Source organism: Toxoplasma gondii, chromosome VI, assembly GCF_000006565.2.
Source record: "Toxoplasma gondii ME49 chromosome VI, whole genome shotgun sequence".
NCBI classification, from domain to species: domain Eukaryota; phylum Apicomplexa; class Conoidasida; order Eucoccidiorida; family Sarcocystidae; genus Toxoplasma; species Toxoplasma gondii.
Window position 1 is genome coordinate 298,005 of NC_031473.1, and position 16,063 is coordinate 314,067.

Consider the following 16,063-nt stretch of genomic DNA (forward strand, 5'->3'; position numbering starts at 1 on the left):
GACAGCTTTGTGTTTTATCAGAATTTGTGTGCGGACCAGCTAGGAAAGCTCTCTTCTGACTATTGTCTGTTTTAGGCGGTAAAGATCATGAGCTGGACTGTCAATCATACTCATGTATAAGCGAGTGGCCTTCGCTATCGTGTCTCTCCCAGAGGAGGAGCAAGAGGGCAAGTGCGTGTATCGATTCAGACGGTTCAGTCATCTACGTTGTCGGGTTGTCGTCAGCAAAGGTCATCGGTTTTCAGGAATTAAAGCCTCAGCGGAAGGAGTGTTCACCAACGCAGCCAAAAGTTTCGGGGGGTGCCTTCGCTACCCCGCCATGGTAAGGTGTGAGGCATAGACAGAACGAGGCCCTGGCCCTTCGATGTACCCAGGCGCCCCTGCCTCTTGGTGAAATCTTCGCTCGAACGCACGCACAACGGAGACTCACATAGGCACGTGGTTCCCAACCGCAACAACCGGATGAGCAACCACATGTCGCTCCCGTACAAAACGGGATAAATTTGCCATGGGAGACACATCTGCACGTCCTTTGTCTCCCATAGGCAAGTGGCACATGCCCGCAGAAAGCGGAGATGGTCCAGGTCTCGCCAAGCTTGACGGAGCCACGAGGGGGAACGGTTCTTCAATTGAACCGGCTCCGGTCATCGGCAGGGGTGCACCAGCAGTGGGACAGGGACCAACGAATGAGACTGCAGTAGGTTGCTGGAATGCAGTCTCGCTCACTCGGAGGGCGTTGAATGCGGCGGCTGGGTCGATTCCAGCAGCAGCCAGACCGTTTGGACGGCCCTGCTGGTACAAGGCGAGATTGCGCCGCAGCTCGTCTTGCTGGGTGCGGTGCTTCTCCGACCAGAGCTCCCGAACAAACGCCTCGTGTTCCTGTCTACCAGTTGGGTGGCAAGCAGACGCGGTGAGGCTAAAAAACAGAGCATACACAACGCAACGGGAAGCAGGACAGTGAAGCGATATATCATGAAGTGGTATCTCGCCAGGGCTCTCAGCTCGCAACTCTGTTTCTGGTGCAGCCGGAATGAGTTACCTACATTGTGTTTCTGTCCACGGTGAAAGGCGAGCGAAAATACACCATATTCAACTTTGGTCTCCTATTCTCGTGAATTTCTAAGTCGAACTGTACCTCTGAGAGTGAAGATATCGCCTCGCCAACGCCGACAGAGGTTCCCCCTTGGCTGATGGAGCACGAAGAGGGCCTGAAGGGAGAGGCAAACGCATCCAAGGAACAAAAAGAAGCCTTTTGTCACCTACAGGCCTTGGCACACCACTTAGAAGCCACAATGCCGCATGAAACATAAAATTTTGCTCGGCAGTACCATAATTCGCACTTACGGTGTGGATCACGGTCACCATGGCAGTCGAGGTGTGTTTCCTCCATTGCCGCGACGGCGAAGGCCGGCGTTCGAACCTCGGCGCTGGAGTAGAAAGCTCGCAAGATATTCGTTTCACGAACGATCTCAAGACGTCGCTGAAGTTCCGCAGCCCTCGCCTGTCCGGCAGCGGCCTCGTGGGACGCGATATTACTCTGCTGTGTTTCGCCACCGACACGCCGTTCTTGCTCCGGAACCGCTCTCCGGGCAGGGGAATGTGACAGAGTCGGTCGGCGAAGTTGCTGCTCACTAACGGCTGGGCGCAGAACGACTCGCTGCTGCGGTTCCTGGTGGACTCCACTAAGTTGGCGTAAATTGGGGTATCCTGTGAGACTTTTGGCACTTTCCCCTATCCCTTGTGGTTGGGCTATTCCAGCTAGGTGGTGAACGGCAGGTCGCTGGAGATTGGGGTGTTGGTGATTGACGGGACCCGGCACGGTCACTGAAGTGCCTGGTTGAACTTGGCTGACCTTCACGAGTCCTTGACCCAATTTTTGCGTATGAATTTGTTGTTGCACCATCTGAGCCCTTTGCTCCGCCTGCTGGAGGGCCTCTTTCTTTCGCAGATTCACTTGCTGCAATAATTGTTGCTGCTGTTGCGCTAGGCAATGTTGACGGAGCTGTTCATCCTGCAGTTGCCTAAATTTGTGCTCGATTTTGGCTCGCACTTGCTGCCGAAGCTGCTCCTCCGCTTGTGCGTGTTGCGCTGCTGCGGACGCACTGTCTGGGATGGAAGCTGAGGCTTCCAACGGTGAGACGCATGCTCCTGTAGGCGCTTTGGAAGCTGCCTGTGGGAAGATGCCCGGATTCTGCTGGTCCTTGGCACATTCAGCAGAAGGTTCGACACTCAAAGTGGAAGGCCGGACTTCGCCCTTCTCATTCGGTGTCTTGCTTCTTTTGGCACAGGCCTGGTCAGTGATTTCTGCGGTGTTTTGCTCAACCGGCAGCGACATCTGTTCTCGCGGAGCACTTAAATGGTGTGCGCCGCTTGCAATCAACACATCTGATTGAGCCTGGCTGTAATATGCTGATTCTTCGACTCCTGGCTGCTGATGTGTCACAGCCCCGGGGCGGCACGGATTGCCGGCCGCTTGGTTTATTTTTCCGCGACTCTCTCGCCCCGGAACGTGACACGAGTTGCTCGTTAGTATATGCGCTGCTTCAGTGACAGCAGAGACAGTCTCTCTGCGTCGTTCCCCTGTCGTGAATTCTGCCGCTTCTCTGTCGAGACTCATCGTTGCAGAGTCCCTCTCCGGTTGGGAAATCGCCTCGTGGTCACTGACCAAAGGCGCTTCCCGCAGAAGTCCCTGCTTGGTGATACCCACGCCAGCAGCTGCCCCTGTTCGTCCGGGAACAACAGTCACCGACGCGTCGTCGAGCACCACATCTTCAACCACAGGTGTGACTGCGGCACTGCTCACTTCCCAAGTTTGAGGACCGCTGACGTCGCTGACGCTTCGGGGAGGAGTGCTGCATCCGCCCCGCGATACAGATGTGGATCTCTCCGACATCGCCGCGCCTTCCGACGGTGTCGTGCTCTGGACGGTCGTTTCATCTTTCATAACGGCGGGCATGGTGGAGTTCTGAGTCTTTCTGTTTGGAGGCATCACCGTTCCACAAGCCTGCATCATTCGCGTCTCATTTAACGCTGCCCCCCCTTTCATCTCCTCCTCGCCTGGGAGACTTCGGGTCCTTCTGTAATCGGGATGCAGACACGTTGTTTGCGAGTCACTTGCAGGTTTGCTATGTCGGCGATCTTCGTGAAGCACTTCGATCCCCAAAAACGGTCCCGTAGTCACGTCACTGTGTCCCGAGAGAACCACTTCGTCCTCATCGATGTTGGGTTCCTCATCCAGCCCAGACTCAAACCTGGAAAAGCGAACACTGTTTTCCAGTCTGCTTTCCTCCATGCCAGACCCCTGAAGAAGTGCGTCGCGAACTTTCCCACAAAGATCAGAGTGCGTGTCGTCATCTTGAGGCAGTGACACTTCCGGGAGGACGGCAGATTCGAGGGAAGATGTCGACCTCGAAGTCCCTCCAGTGCTTTTACTATCTCCTGATTCGAGCCGGCGTCCTCCCACGGTACTTGAAATTTCGCGTGACCTGTTTCCCTCCACATTTCCTGAAGGAACACCGGCTGACTGTTTCCGAGATGCCGCTGCCCTCAATACACCACTTCTGGCGCCAAATGTGCGAGTTTTCAGAGAGTCTGTTCCGTTGCTGTTGCGAAGAATGGAATTGAGGCCAGGACGTCTGGGAGCTCTCTCGGCCACGGTTTCTGGTCGGGGTCGAGTGCCAGTTCCAGAGCGGGCGGCGGTGCGGCTGTTCCCTTCAGCTGAGACGAGTCGCGATACAGGTGATGAGACAGTTCCACGACGAAGCATCGAGTATCGGCGCCGGCGCGCGTACGACTCACCAATGTCACATTCGTCTCCGTCAACCTTTCCACTGAGTGGCGGGAGGCGACCGTGGCTAGCTGACAGATCACTGTGACGTCTGTCGGTGCTGCGACTGTGCTTTCCAAGCTCTAGTCGGGTCAGCGTCGGAATGCCCCGCCGGGACGGGGGAATTTTTTCCGTCAGAGCAGTTTCCCGTCCACTGTCACTGGTAAGTAGTGGATTACTAGGATTCTTTTGGACCCCTCTAGGAAGGGCTTTGCCAGGGGCGACTGCTGCCCGTGAGAGCGCTGCCAGGCGACTCTGATCTGTACTCAAAGCACCCGCCGTCGGGGGTTTGACCTCTCCCAACATTTTGGTGTCAGAAGCCTCCGACTCCTTAGAGCTTGAGCGGACGTTCAGGCCACGATTTCCTCGGGAACGGCCTCCACTCAGAGCACTACCACGGACGGTCGAATTCGGTGAGGCTTTCGACTTGTGAGTTGGGTTGGCAGTCACCGGGGCTGCAATATCAGAGCGAGGCAAGGCAGACGTAGTCGGACACACCCTTGTCTTGGTGTTCGCCTCCCACAGCGACTTTCGCATCTCGGGCCGAGAACATTTTCTTTCCGCGTTGCTGCTCAAAAGTCGATCCTTGTACTTTTCTCCAATGTTTGACACGTTGCGCGGGTTTATTGTTCCCACAGATGCACAAGTGCGTGGGGCTGGCCGGCGACTTCCGGCAATTCTCTGTGCGTTCATCGTAGGCTTGCGACTGCCGGCCGTAACTCCCGATGTGTCGGCTGCAAGAGCCCCTGCAGATTCTTCAGAGACACACTGTTCATATGATTGTAGTCGTGTACTGCTCGACAAGTTCGGTCGCGGAGGATTCACACTGGGCAAGGTCTCGACAGCCGACTCTATTAGACGGCCATGCCCGCTAGGCGCCTGCTCAGCCGTCTTTACACTGTCGTCGCCCTGAGCGGCCGTCCAGTCCGACCCATCGTTTTGGTTCATGCGCGTTCTCGCCCCAGAAGAGGACAGAGAACGACGACTGGCTCCCAAAACGGAATTCGGAGTGTCAGGCGAGCCTGAAGACTGCAGAGGGAGAGCCGAAGACGACCGAAGTCTTCTATGAGGCGTGGTGTCTGGTGCTTGTGGCCTGCCACATTCCGTTTGATTGAGCACTCCAGGAATTCGTTGGGCTCTTGGCAGAGTTCGGTCAGCGGCCAGAGTCGGCTTGCAGATCACGACAGACGACATGTTCACAGGATCTGCTTCTGTAGGTAACACGACAGGGAAAACATTGTTTGCAATTTAAATGTGCGTTGCTGTGGCTTCCCGTCCCCAACCTGAGCCTTCTCCCTCTCCGTAACTATTTAAGGGCCCTGTTGACAGGCGTACCTCTCGGTTTCCGGGTGTCCTGTCTATGCTGACCTTGAACGCCAGCCGGGCACCGCAGCTGACTCAATTCTATCGGTACAACGCCGCGAATTACCCCATGGTAGCTTTGCGGGGCAGCTGTCTGCCCGCGCTGCATCTGATATTGACGCTGAAGCTGGAACTGTTCTCGCATCACTGCCTGTTTCTTATTCTGGTGCTGCGCTGCCTGATATCGCGTCTGATTCATAGGCGTATTCTGAGTCTTTCGATGCCTCAGTGTCTGATGCAGATTCTGAGCTGTCTGATGTTGCTCTGCCAGGTGCTGATACTGAAACTGTTGGGGTTGTCCTGTCTGTTGTTGAGTCTGATTCTGGTGCCTAAACTGCTCTGCCTGGTGTTGCACCCGATACGCGGGAAAATAGTGAATCTTCTGGTGAGGCAACTGACTGTGATGCCGCATCTGATCCGCGGGACGCATCTCATACGACGGAAGATACCGTAGCTGCTGGTTTTGCATATGATAGGAGGGAAGGTACTGATACTGCTGGTGCTGTCCTGTCTGAGGCCGCGCCTGATAGGGATGTGGGTACTGAAACTGCTGATGCGGTTCTTCCCGGTACTGCACCTCCCGGTCCTGATACTCTGGAGTCCCCCGTGGAATCGTACCATGCCGTATGTGCGTAACCGACGGAGGAGTACTGCTTTGCGAAGCGTACACTTGACAGGGTTGATTCGCATCCATCATCGCCATGGGTTCCTTCAAGTCGAAGTGGCGGAAAGAGGGCGAAGCCTCGCGCTGGATTTGACTTGTGGTGCGGGGAGCGTCTTGCCAAGGGCTGAAAGACAGCACACGCAGACATCGTTGGGGAAGGATTACGAGAAATAGGCACTTCGAATAAAACTATTTCCGGAGGCTCTGAGTGTGTCCCTTGGCTCACTTTTCGAGACTTGTGCTCTTCCGTCCTTCAAAACTTTGAGAACCGCCTGCTCCGGCAACTGACCGCGCTTGAACGCACGGCGACGTCGTGGTAGCTGGCGCGGGAAGTGGTGTCGGTCTACACTCGTTTGAAACAGCAGGTTTGGAATCAGCGATTGGATTATTGTAGTGGTTGGGCAAGCAATAACCGTTTGCCCGTTGGCCGTTTGGCATGCCGCATTGAGACATCCAGGGCACACCGATGGCCGTCGCCGGTTGGCGGTTCAGGTGAAATGATGCGTGGTCACCCGAGAGACCAGAATGTTGCGGGTAAAAGGGCTGAAAACTCCCGGCTCCGTTTGTGCAACCATGGAAGGGCAGGGAATTCTGGGCCTGCGTGTGGTGTTGCTGAGCCCATACCCGCGGTTCCTGGAGAACGGTCGCAGCTGCCGGTGGTCCCGCAGCGCGTTGCTGCTGCATAAACAATCGCATCTCTTGGGTGGGAATGGGCTTCTGGACACCCCCAGCGAGCCCGCTGATAAACGACTGAACATCCATCATCAAGCCAAACACTACCAGATCTTCAGATAATAACACAAAAGGTGTGGTTTCCGACTATGTTACACATCCCACCGCCAGACAACTCTATGAAGCTCCACGGAAAACAGCGATGACATAAGATTGTTCGTTCAGTGTCTGAAGAAAATCGAAGTCATACAGAAGAAAAACACGGGCAAGTACATATATATATCGAGTTTGGAGAGGCACGCCTCAGTGAGCGGAACTTGACCTGTGCCAGCCCTGCCGAGGCAGTGCGGGTGTCGTTCGGTTGACGGAGACCCAGGGCCCAAGAAAGCGGGTCAAACGCCTTGTCTTGTTGAAAACAAAGAACGAGATAAAAATGCGCGGCGTTGTCTTTCAAATATAACACCAGGAGGTGTGAAATGTACCAGAAAGGAAAAGCTCTCCGCTGCCTTCAGACACTGCCTCACGGCCAGCCACTGCACCGCGGTGCGGCTCCAAATCATGAGGGATCGTGCGTAAAAAGTGGGAAAGTGACTCATTTGCGAACTAATGCTTGTATTTTAGACGGCAAATTTATCATTTCGTAAATAATGGGAACTTTGTCGTCTTGCGGGTCAGCGGCCAATCCTCCTTACCAGCATCCCGCCTCCGGCTGTCCGTGCACGCTGGCGGGTGTCCTGTTGGCTTTGTGTCCTGCGAGCACAGTCGACTCGAAAACATGCTGTCTCGCAGACACCAGTCACACGGCAGGTATTATACTTCTTCTAGCTCGAAACTTTTCACATATTCGCAGAGCGAAGGAGATAAGCTTCCTCCTGAAGATATGGAGTCGAGAAGAGTGCGCCCCTCTTAGACAAACCAGTACGCAGGCACTGTCTTTCCGCTCCTCGCGTAATGGCCACGCGTCTGGCAACGCGCCAATCCGTCAGTCGTTGGACGCAGAAGTTCCATAGCGGTGGACGTTGGCAGCGTTTTGCGGCGAACGGACTTTCAGAAAAGTTGTTCTAGTGTGGGAGAATAAGTGTAGCAAATGGAAGGTGGCAAGTTCTGTGTCTGTGTGGAGATCGTCGATTGGAGTTACCAGGGGCGCTCACAGTACCTAATATTATATCGAGTAGCGTGACTATCTCGAATACTGGACAGAAACGCTCGGTGCACGTGTCAGGGGAAATGACGTCAACATCGATGTCACGTCTCACGTGTCGTCCAGCCGGCAGAGAACAATTTGGGGCGAACTCCGCCCCGGTTGTGAAATTGTCACAGCAAGCAGAAAAAGCCCTGCTTAGCCTCGAAGTATCACCCTCCGAGCGTTAGGCTTCCATCTAGCGATGGAAATCACGACCACTACGGGCTCACAGCGTACTAGAGTACCGCTCTGTGCAAGGATAACTTATGGACCCGTCCTTTAGGGGGGTATACGGGGTTTGTGTGCTTGTCTTTTGATATTTTCGATACCTCTGCAGGCCTGACTATGTATCCATCGATGGGGTAGGCCGACACTTCTCTTGGCAAACGATACCGTCGTCACTTGGCTCCTGTCGTGAGGAAGGCTCATATGCATGCTGTTGCGTGTACGCGTACAGTGCCATGCTAGAGGCTGATAAGCAAAGGCCAGTCATACGTACCGAGTTGCTAGGTGATTTCTGAAACTCTGTTTGGACGGTTCATCTTCTGTTTCTGTGGTCCACTCGCCGGTGTGTCCCCTTCACAAGTTGGAGAGTCTGTAGGGCTTGGTGAGGTTTGCACAAGGCAGCAGTGGGTAGGCGACCCACACAGGCACCAGACCTATATGTAAACATTCTAGTCGTAAACGAAGGAAGAAACGTGACGTTATAATGGTGTGCAGTGTGCCATGCTAATATGCCTCGCCGCGGGGGGCAGAGCTCTGTCCAACAATAGTTGCAGAGGGAGGGCACCCAGGAAAAAACAGGGTACACGAGAAAGTCGAAAAACTGCAGAGGTTATCGGAACGGGGCACCGAAATGAGGGGGGAAAGCCGTCATTCGGATGAGCTCCAGTCTTCAATTTCCCAGTTCTCCTCGATATTACTTGATCGATGTCTACACATCCTGCAGGCACGTACAACGGACTATATTACTTTTGTCTCTTACTCCCTGGAACCAACTGGGCCCCCATGCTAAATTTGTTAGATTTGTTGAGTATCTACGGCAGAATTTTCTTCACCGCTGACTGTAACGCTGAAGGAAGCGCGTCGAGTCGATACTGGTATGGGCGGCAACTGACGGTGGTCCTTCCAACCTTATGATTTTGTTAACTGAGGCATGTACAAAGACTGGAATTACGTGATTTTTCTATCCCCAGAAGCGTTCTTGAACTTCGTTCCACTGTGGCTCGAGCGAACGACCCAGTTTGATCCGCCGAACGAGGTTCTGTTATGAGCCTTGCTTTTCGTTGTTACAGTCGGATTGTGGCCACGCAGGTGGACAGGCCACAGTGAACTTTTCTGTGAAAGTTTGCAGTAGATCCTGAAGAACTGTACCCGGTGACCCTTGTGCTTTCTTTTCAGATGCCAGTGCTACGTGTGATGGGGTATGATAGATCATGAATTCGAAGAAACGTTGTTCCTACGGTTACTGCGAGCCAGAGACTCGAAGAAAAGTCCATATTCACACGCTAGCACCGGCCCAGCTTGAATTAGCTAATCTTTAACGGATCTAACCACGCGAGAGTACATGGCGATTCGATCTTTTCTTTAGCACTCGTCCAGCTTCCGTTGGTTGATCTAGGTTACGGAACTGACCCGAATGGAGTACTCGGCGAGGAGACTGTTTGTCTTCACTGTACAACCTTCGCTGTTCAAGAAGAAGCCAAAAGACTCGTGGCCCCTTGAGGGTAAAAATCTGTCCACATGAGTCTCTGGAAGCACCAGTCGTGGCACTCAGTTCGGAATCGAATAACTTTACGTTCATGTCTTTATAATTGAGTGACATACGACGGGATGAGCGCGTCAGGTTCCCACAACATGCGACCGCTGATGTTCAAAAAGTGACGGAAAACGTCCTAATTTCGATAGATCAACATTAACGTGTGCTGTTCGCGAGGCGCGACAAGGATATTCAGGCGGCCGGGCGGGCCCATAGCGGAGCAAGGATAGGCACGCACTTTTCCGAACCGCTCAGGTCCCGCATCTCTCCGTCAGCCGTTCTACGGGTGTGGCTCAGGTGTCGTATCGCGAAAGGTTTTCAGCGAACCAAGAGACTGCAGTGGCATAGTATGTGAAACCCATTTTCTCGTCTCCAGGAAAAGCACTCTAAAACACATTTTTTGCCATGCAAAACGGAAAGCATCCGTAATAAGGGTTGAACAGGAATCATGTGTCATCGATGTTAACTTCTGTGCGCCCTGCCAAGAGTTAGCGTTCTCTGCTGCCCTGTTTCATCCAGAAGACTTTTTGCAAGGACAACAGCCTTTGAAAGGGCTACAGGTTGTCCTACAGCCAGGACAGCTCCATCGTTTTATGCAGGAAGGTCATCTTCATTGCCTTTCAAACGGAATACCAGTGGTGAAGCTGGCCAGTGAAAGACGAGTCTCAGCACTGCACAGGAGTCTACGCTGTTAAAGTGACATCTTCGTGGGTCAACAGCAACAACCAATTCAGTTCTTTCTTTCCTTGAACGTCTTTGAGTGTCAGTGTGTCGCCCCAATAAAATGATATCGTTCGGTTGTCCCTGGCGGCCGGCAGCCTCGATTGCTCTGGCCGCCGTTCTGTTCATCTCCCCTTTGCTGTCATTTGGAGCGTCCGAGTTGCTCAAAACACCTGCTGCATCACTGGAAGGCGCTGAAGGTCTCCATGTGATTGGGTTCGTAACGCTTGATCAGCTTGTTGCCTCTTTGAAGGACTCCTCTCTTCGAGAAGCATTTCTAGAGGCTCTTCCGAATCAATGGGCGCTCCCCAAATTTGCTTCTTCAACGACGTCCGAGCTCAACCAGCTCCAAGCGTGGACGAAGAGCATTCGAGAACGTTTTCCTCTTGGAGATGCAGTCTCAAATACCACTGCAGAAATCTCCAATCGGACTTCGTCTCTACGTGACATACTCAGCAGCCTGACGCAAAGTGCGGGAAGCGACAAAGGAAGTTCACTTCCGTTGTTCTTCAGTGGCGACGTGCAAGGGAACCTGCCCCTGCTTCTGAAGGAGTTCGCCGCTGCACTCCCTCTGCGTCATGGATCTCAGGGTGACGATGTAAATCCTTCTCCATCTCTGCATCCTGTTGAAGATGCTTTTGGGCTCTTGCCAAAGTTAGACCTTCTCAACACAAACCATATCTCCCAGATCTTTGCAGTCCCATCGGAACTGGCATGGCCAGTTAGCCGACAGCGTCTCGAGCTGCTCCTGCCAGTCCTCACACGATCATCACAAGATGGTGAAAGTTCGCTGCCAGGGTGGCAGATCAAGGACTTCGACGGACTCTCAGCGCTGCGTGTGCGACTGGAAGATCTTATGGTCCCGCTTTCTCAAGCTGATGGCAGCTTGCTGTACGCGACTCTGAAGGATGCCCTTCCGGACTTCCAGTTGCCTGACAGTCTCGACATTTTACCGTTGGCCACCCTTGAAAACAAAGAGGTTAGCAGTCGTTTATTAGGAGGGCTGAAAATAGTGAAAAGTGCACCGACACCATGGACTCGTGCGTTGTGATGTTCGCTTCGACGTAGTCTTACCCTCATATAGATGTTTTTGTCAGGGCAAGTTGGCCGCCTAACAGCGATATCGCGAAACAAGAACGAGACTAAAGGTCACATTGCTTGAGACACAAACTCTAAAAATGATACCCAGATTCGAACTGTGAATTCAAGAATTGACAATTATCTATTGTACCTAAATGAACTGTATCATTTATTTTTTGATAAACGACAAGAATTGAACTTGCTGTAACTAGATTATTTGTATATTACCAAAAATCTGAATCCAGTTGATATAACCTTGTGGGATTCTGGAAATATGTCGAAGCGTGAGCAGAACCGTAGTTTCGTCATGTTCTGCTGTATCCCTGTACATTATTTTGCTTCAGCTGGGTTCAGTGGCATCCCTGTGGAGCTCCGTGAAGGGGACAATGCTTTCCAGAATGGCAGTTCTCAACGGCGACGCACCGTTCCTTGTTGGACCTGTGCTGAATCTCAACAGTCTTCCCAAATTGCAGCTGGCCTCTTCCCCACTTATACAAAGGCTCTCGGATTCTACCATGCCTCTTAAGCTCAATTCAAGTAAGACGGTTCCTCATTAGAATGCCGCCTCATGCACATTGCTTCCCGTCATACCTGTCTTCCACCCACTCGACTGCTTACTCCTTGTCAGTGTGAGTGTGCGCTCCGTTTCATTCTAAACCTTAGCTCGTGTAAGCTGCGTTTCAATTTTTGAGCTCAATGGTATCCACTCTCAAGGAGGGGGGAAAGGCGTTCCTGGTACTGCCATCTCACGCTCTGAAGAGCGACTTCGCATAGGAAGAGCTGACTAATCTCATGCGTCAAGATTATGGTATTGTCGGTGCTTTGTACGCGGACTTCTTGCCAGCACTAGGCAACCCGGCTGATCTCCTATCTTCTGTGATGGAGGCGTTGGAATCCGGAGTGGCAGTCGATGACGGACTGAAGGACCTGTTCGTGAATCGAGCCACTCGTCTGCAAGAGTCAGTCGTGTCACCGGTGGAAGCCTTTCTGAGACCAAACAACGGCACAGAATCGAACAATATGTTTGATTTCTTCGACATGAAGCTGCCTTTCGTCGGTAAGGAAAGAGAGGTACACATAAGTGGCTGTCACCACGGATAAACACAATATGTCCTCCGTAAGTTCGTCGCCCAGGGGGTAGACGAGCATCAAAGGAACGGTGGCAGGCAATGGTTACTGTTGAGGGAAGAGAACTTATTCCAGGCTTCCAGGCACGCTCAGCTCATGTGGCTCTGTCAGCAGAGCACACGGCTCCACCCGGATACTTCATCTATCATAAAAGAGATATAGAGGACCGACTTTATCTGAACTGGTGGCGGGCCGCCATGGTCGACAATGTTTCTGGTTGCGCTGTTACGGAGCAGACGTGGCCGCCACCGGATGCGACCGTCGTTGTACACTCAGCTTATCCACTCTCCTGTGCTGGTCGCAGCTTACAAACATTGTTTCTGGGAACTTTTTATGGTGTGCAACTGCTTCCTCACAGCGATTCCCCGAGATAGTCTTCCGGGCCTCTTCATATCGTTGAAGAACTTGAACACCCGTTGCGGTGAAGCTTCTACAGGGGAAGCTGGAGCTTCTTGCCCTCTTAACTTCCCAAGCTTTTCAACACTGCCTCTTGGAACACCTTTTGGCGAAGAGGGCCTCGACACCATGTATTCGAGAGTTGAGACTCTCTCCGAGCAATTGCGGATAGCAGTGGAACAGCTGCAAGATCGTATCATGCGCACCCTAGCCGTCACCGAGCCCTCTGTACAAGGTCAGCCAGCCACAGAGAAAAAAGAGGAGACCAAAGACGCTGCGGCTCTCCGACAGGCCATGGACGCCACTGTGAAGCTGGCTAATACTATGAACGCTGCCCTCCAATTCACTAAAAAGGAGGTGAAGGCTCTGAAGCTATTCAGTGCTCATGCCGAAGACGGATTGAGGAATGGCGCTCTGCTTGAAGACCTCGGAGCTTCCGCAGCAAATCTCCTCAAGCAAGGAGGATCTGGTGGTTCTTCACCGCAGTTGCGGTCCTTCATCGCAAATATTGAAGGGAGTCCCCTTCTCGCAGTCCCTCGGAGTGTATACAACCAGCTACTGAAGGTTACAGCGGGGGAGCAGGAGCCGCAGCAGAGTGAGCAGCAGCAAGCGACAACCATCAACGTCCGACGACGCAGATTACAAGCCACAGGACAGACGCCGACAGCGTTGTCAGCTGGCCTTGGAGCATTGGCGCCGAGAGAGGATGGCTTAGTATTAGTGGATCCTCTGTTTTTTGGCAGCCTACTCAATACTCTGCGTGGTGTAGATGGTGCGGGTCTTCGGGGTGCCCTGAAGGACGTACTTTCTCGGGCAACTCACGGACTGGACGATGGATCAGGAGAGGTAATCCATTCTTTTTTTCCAAAACAGAACCAAGCTATTAAGGATACCTTCAGAGTAGAAGAGTTGCCAACAACACCTCATCAGTCATAGTTTTCAGCGAAGAGGCGGAACACGGGGGAGGCTTCAGTCCGGGGTGCGACCATGCTGGAGTCTTTTTTGTAGCGAAAAAACACAGCTCGTTTTCTGTTGAGTCCGTTGCATTTCAATAAAAAATGGACGCATGGACCGAAGGTCAACGTCTTGTCTTTCTTAGCAGTCACCGTTGTGTCGTTATGTTTCATTCCAAACAGGCTCGTCCACTCTTTTCCTTGTCTCCACTCGTCGAGGACTTGTTTGCCAACAACTCCCTGTCCTTTCCAGCGCTGGCTTTTCCTACGGTCGACCTTCTGCGGACGGGAGTGTTCCCGGGTCAGTTGCTGAACGTTCCTCTCAGCCAGTGGGCTTCTTCCGGGATTATACCAGCTGACTTTGCGGGGCGAACACTGCCAGAGCTGCTCGACGTCCACGCTGCTGCTTCTCAGTTGAAAGCCCTCCCCCTCGGCGAACTTCTACCAGGAGCTCGTTCGGCCGCCGCTTCAATGGGGCTGGACCTCCCGAGCACGCTCTTCGAGGACGGGAGCAGTTTGCTGGCACGGACGGTCGGAGACCTTCAGATGAATGCCCTCCTACCGCCCCAGCTGCTTCACATACCGCTCTCGCAGCTTGTCGACGGTAACGGGGTCGTGGGACGGGAGATCCTCGACCTGCCCCTTGGCAGTGTGCTTGCCGGAGGCGAAGCGGCGACGTCTCTCCTCGCACATCCTCTGGGTGATGCACTGGGTCTTCGTCCTGTTCTTGAGTCTCTCGCTAACCATACTTCAATGCCTCTGAAACTAGATATCCCCGACATTGCCCGAGCCACCGCAGGCATATCGGGGGGGCAAGGGCAACTTCCCCAGCTTCTTTCGGCGAACGGTCTTCCAGGAGGAGCCGTTACGCTTCTCCCGGTCTCCGGAGAGTGGCTATCCCTGACTGGATTAGACAAAATCCGACCTAGCGGGGGGGCCACAGCTTTTGTTGGAAATCTGACTGAAAGGGCAGCTGCAGCCGCCAATGCTGCTACCAGCGGGAGCTTCTTGGCCGGACGTGCTGGAGCGAGTTCGGGTTCTACCGAAGCAACTGCAGGATTGTTTGGTAGACTACTTCCGATTGGCGATGCTCTCAAGAACCTCACCGCTCTTACAGGCTCGCCACTGGGCAACGAGCTGTTTTTCTGAGTTGTTGAGACCAAACACATCGCCGGATACGCGTATCGAAAGACGCCTTTTGTTGTTATACATGGCCGCCGGTCACGCAAACACACACAAACTCGATTCACAAAGCTGGTGACGAGCGAGTTCGCCGCGTAAAATAAGAGTTCAACGGCTTTTTCATTGGAGAGTCAAACGGGTCTTCCTTCGGTCGACCTTCTCCCAAGGTTCCAGGCATGTTGCAGTTATTTGAAGGAACTGGTTTCAGGGCTTCCCAACTCCTGTGGAACAGAACTGACGAAGATCCTGTGCCTTGTTTCCATTGTTTATCCTCTCTTCAAAAGTGTGATGAGCGACAAGAGACTGAAGCCGGAAGACCCCATTGGATGTCGGAATGGCAGCTTACCTGCAGGATTTTAACACTCACAAAAGAGAGGTGCGAGCCGCCCAGGCAAAAACAAAATGGCTCAGATGAGTGGCCGCACGTGGGCATGTAAAGCTAGGAGCTCACATATGTGTATCAGTGGAGAATGCCCCTTCTAGGCACCTTCGTCGTATCTTCCCGTCTGCACACAGAGTCGCTACAGGAAAACGATAGATGCACAAATCATGATTCTAGGTAGTTTGCACATCATACTCAATGTCTGACTGTGGTCAACCCAACGTGGTGCACGTGGCCGGGACTGATACTTTTCTCAGGACGTCCTGCTCGTGGCTGCATTTCCTCGAGCATGTGCAAGGCTCATTTGATGAACGCAAGTGGGTTGTGGAGATTACAAGTGCCACACGGGGCCGCTGCCCCTCTGGCAACTTCGCTTTGCAGAGTTATTCTTGCCTGTCCCATAGTATTAGTCGGATGCTTTTGCTGAGTGCGTCTCAGCCTTGCTTCCGGATCAAGCGGTTAGGTATGGAGCCGTTCACTTTTTATGATGCCCAGTTCTTGGTTATAAGCTTAATAGTGGACGGCAGTGCTGAGCAGTCGACCACCTACAACGACGGCTATGATTCAGAGCAGCTCCGACTGTTTACGCAAAAACAGCAGGGAGCGGATAATGCTGAAACACAGATAGATCACTGATGCAGCGATAAAACTCTACCGCAGTTTCTGCCACCCTGCGAATCTCCGAGGCAGAGAAAAAACACAACGTGGCCCATGAGGTCACACGGCATTTTTCGAAGACAGCATCGAGTTTAATGG

At 53.0% G+C, this 16,063-nt stretch overlaps 2 protein-coding genes across 2 annotated transcripts; one reads left to right on the plus strand and one right to left on the minus strand.

Annotated features, from left to right (window-relative positions):
- Positions 1-254: 254 nt before the first annotated feature.
- Positions 255-7,156, minus strand: TGME49_238895 (hypothetical protein). Its single transcript, XM_018780533.1, has 5 exons — positions 6,079-7,156; positions 5,807-5,976; positions 1,345-5,037; positions 1,136-1,208; positions 255-916 (listed from the first exon to the last, which is right to left on the minus strand). Exons 1-5 carry the CDS (start codon positions 6,615-6,617, stop codon positions 427-429), a joined length of 4,965 nt encoding a protein of 1,654 aa, XP_018637684.1. The 5' UTR covers positions 6,618-7,156; the 3' UTR covers positions 255-426.
- Positions 7,157-10,250: 3,094 nt separating this feature from the next.
- Positions 10,251-15,258, plus strand: TGME49_238915 (hypothetical protein; the record flags this gene model as incomplete). The annotated part of the gene is made up of 5 exons (XM_018780534.1): positions 10,251-11,165; positions 11,611-11,803; positions 12,111-12,323; positions 12,753-13,636; positions 13,927-15,258. The coding sequence occupies 5 exons, from the start codon at positions 10,251-10,253 to the stop codon at positions 14,890-14,892; spliced, it is 3,171 nt and encodes a 1,056-aa protein (XP_018637683.1). The 3' UTR covers positions 14,893-15,258.
- Positions 15,259-16,063: the final 805 nt, after the last annotated feature.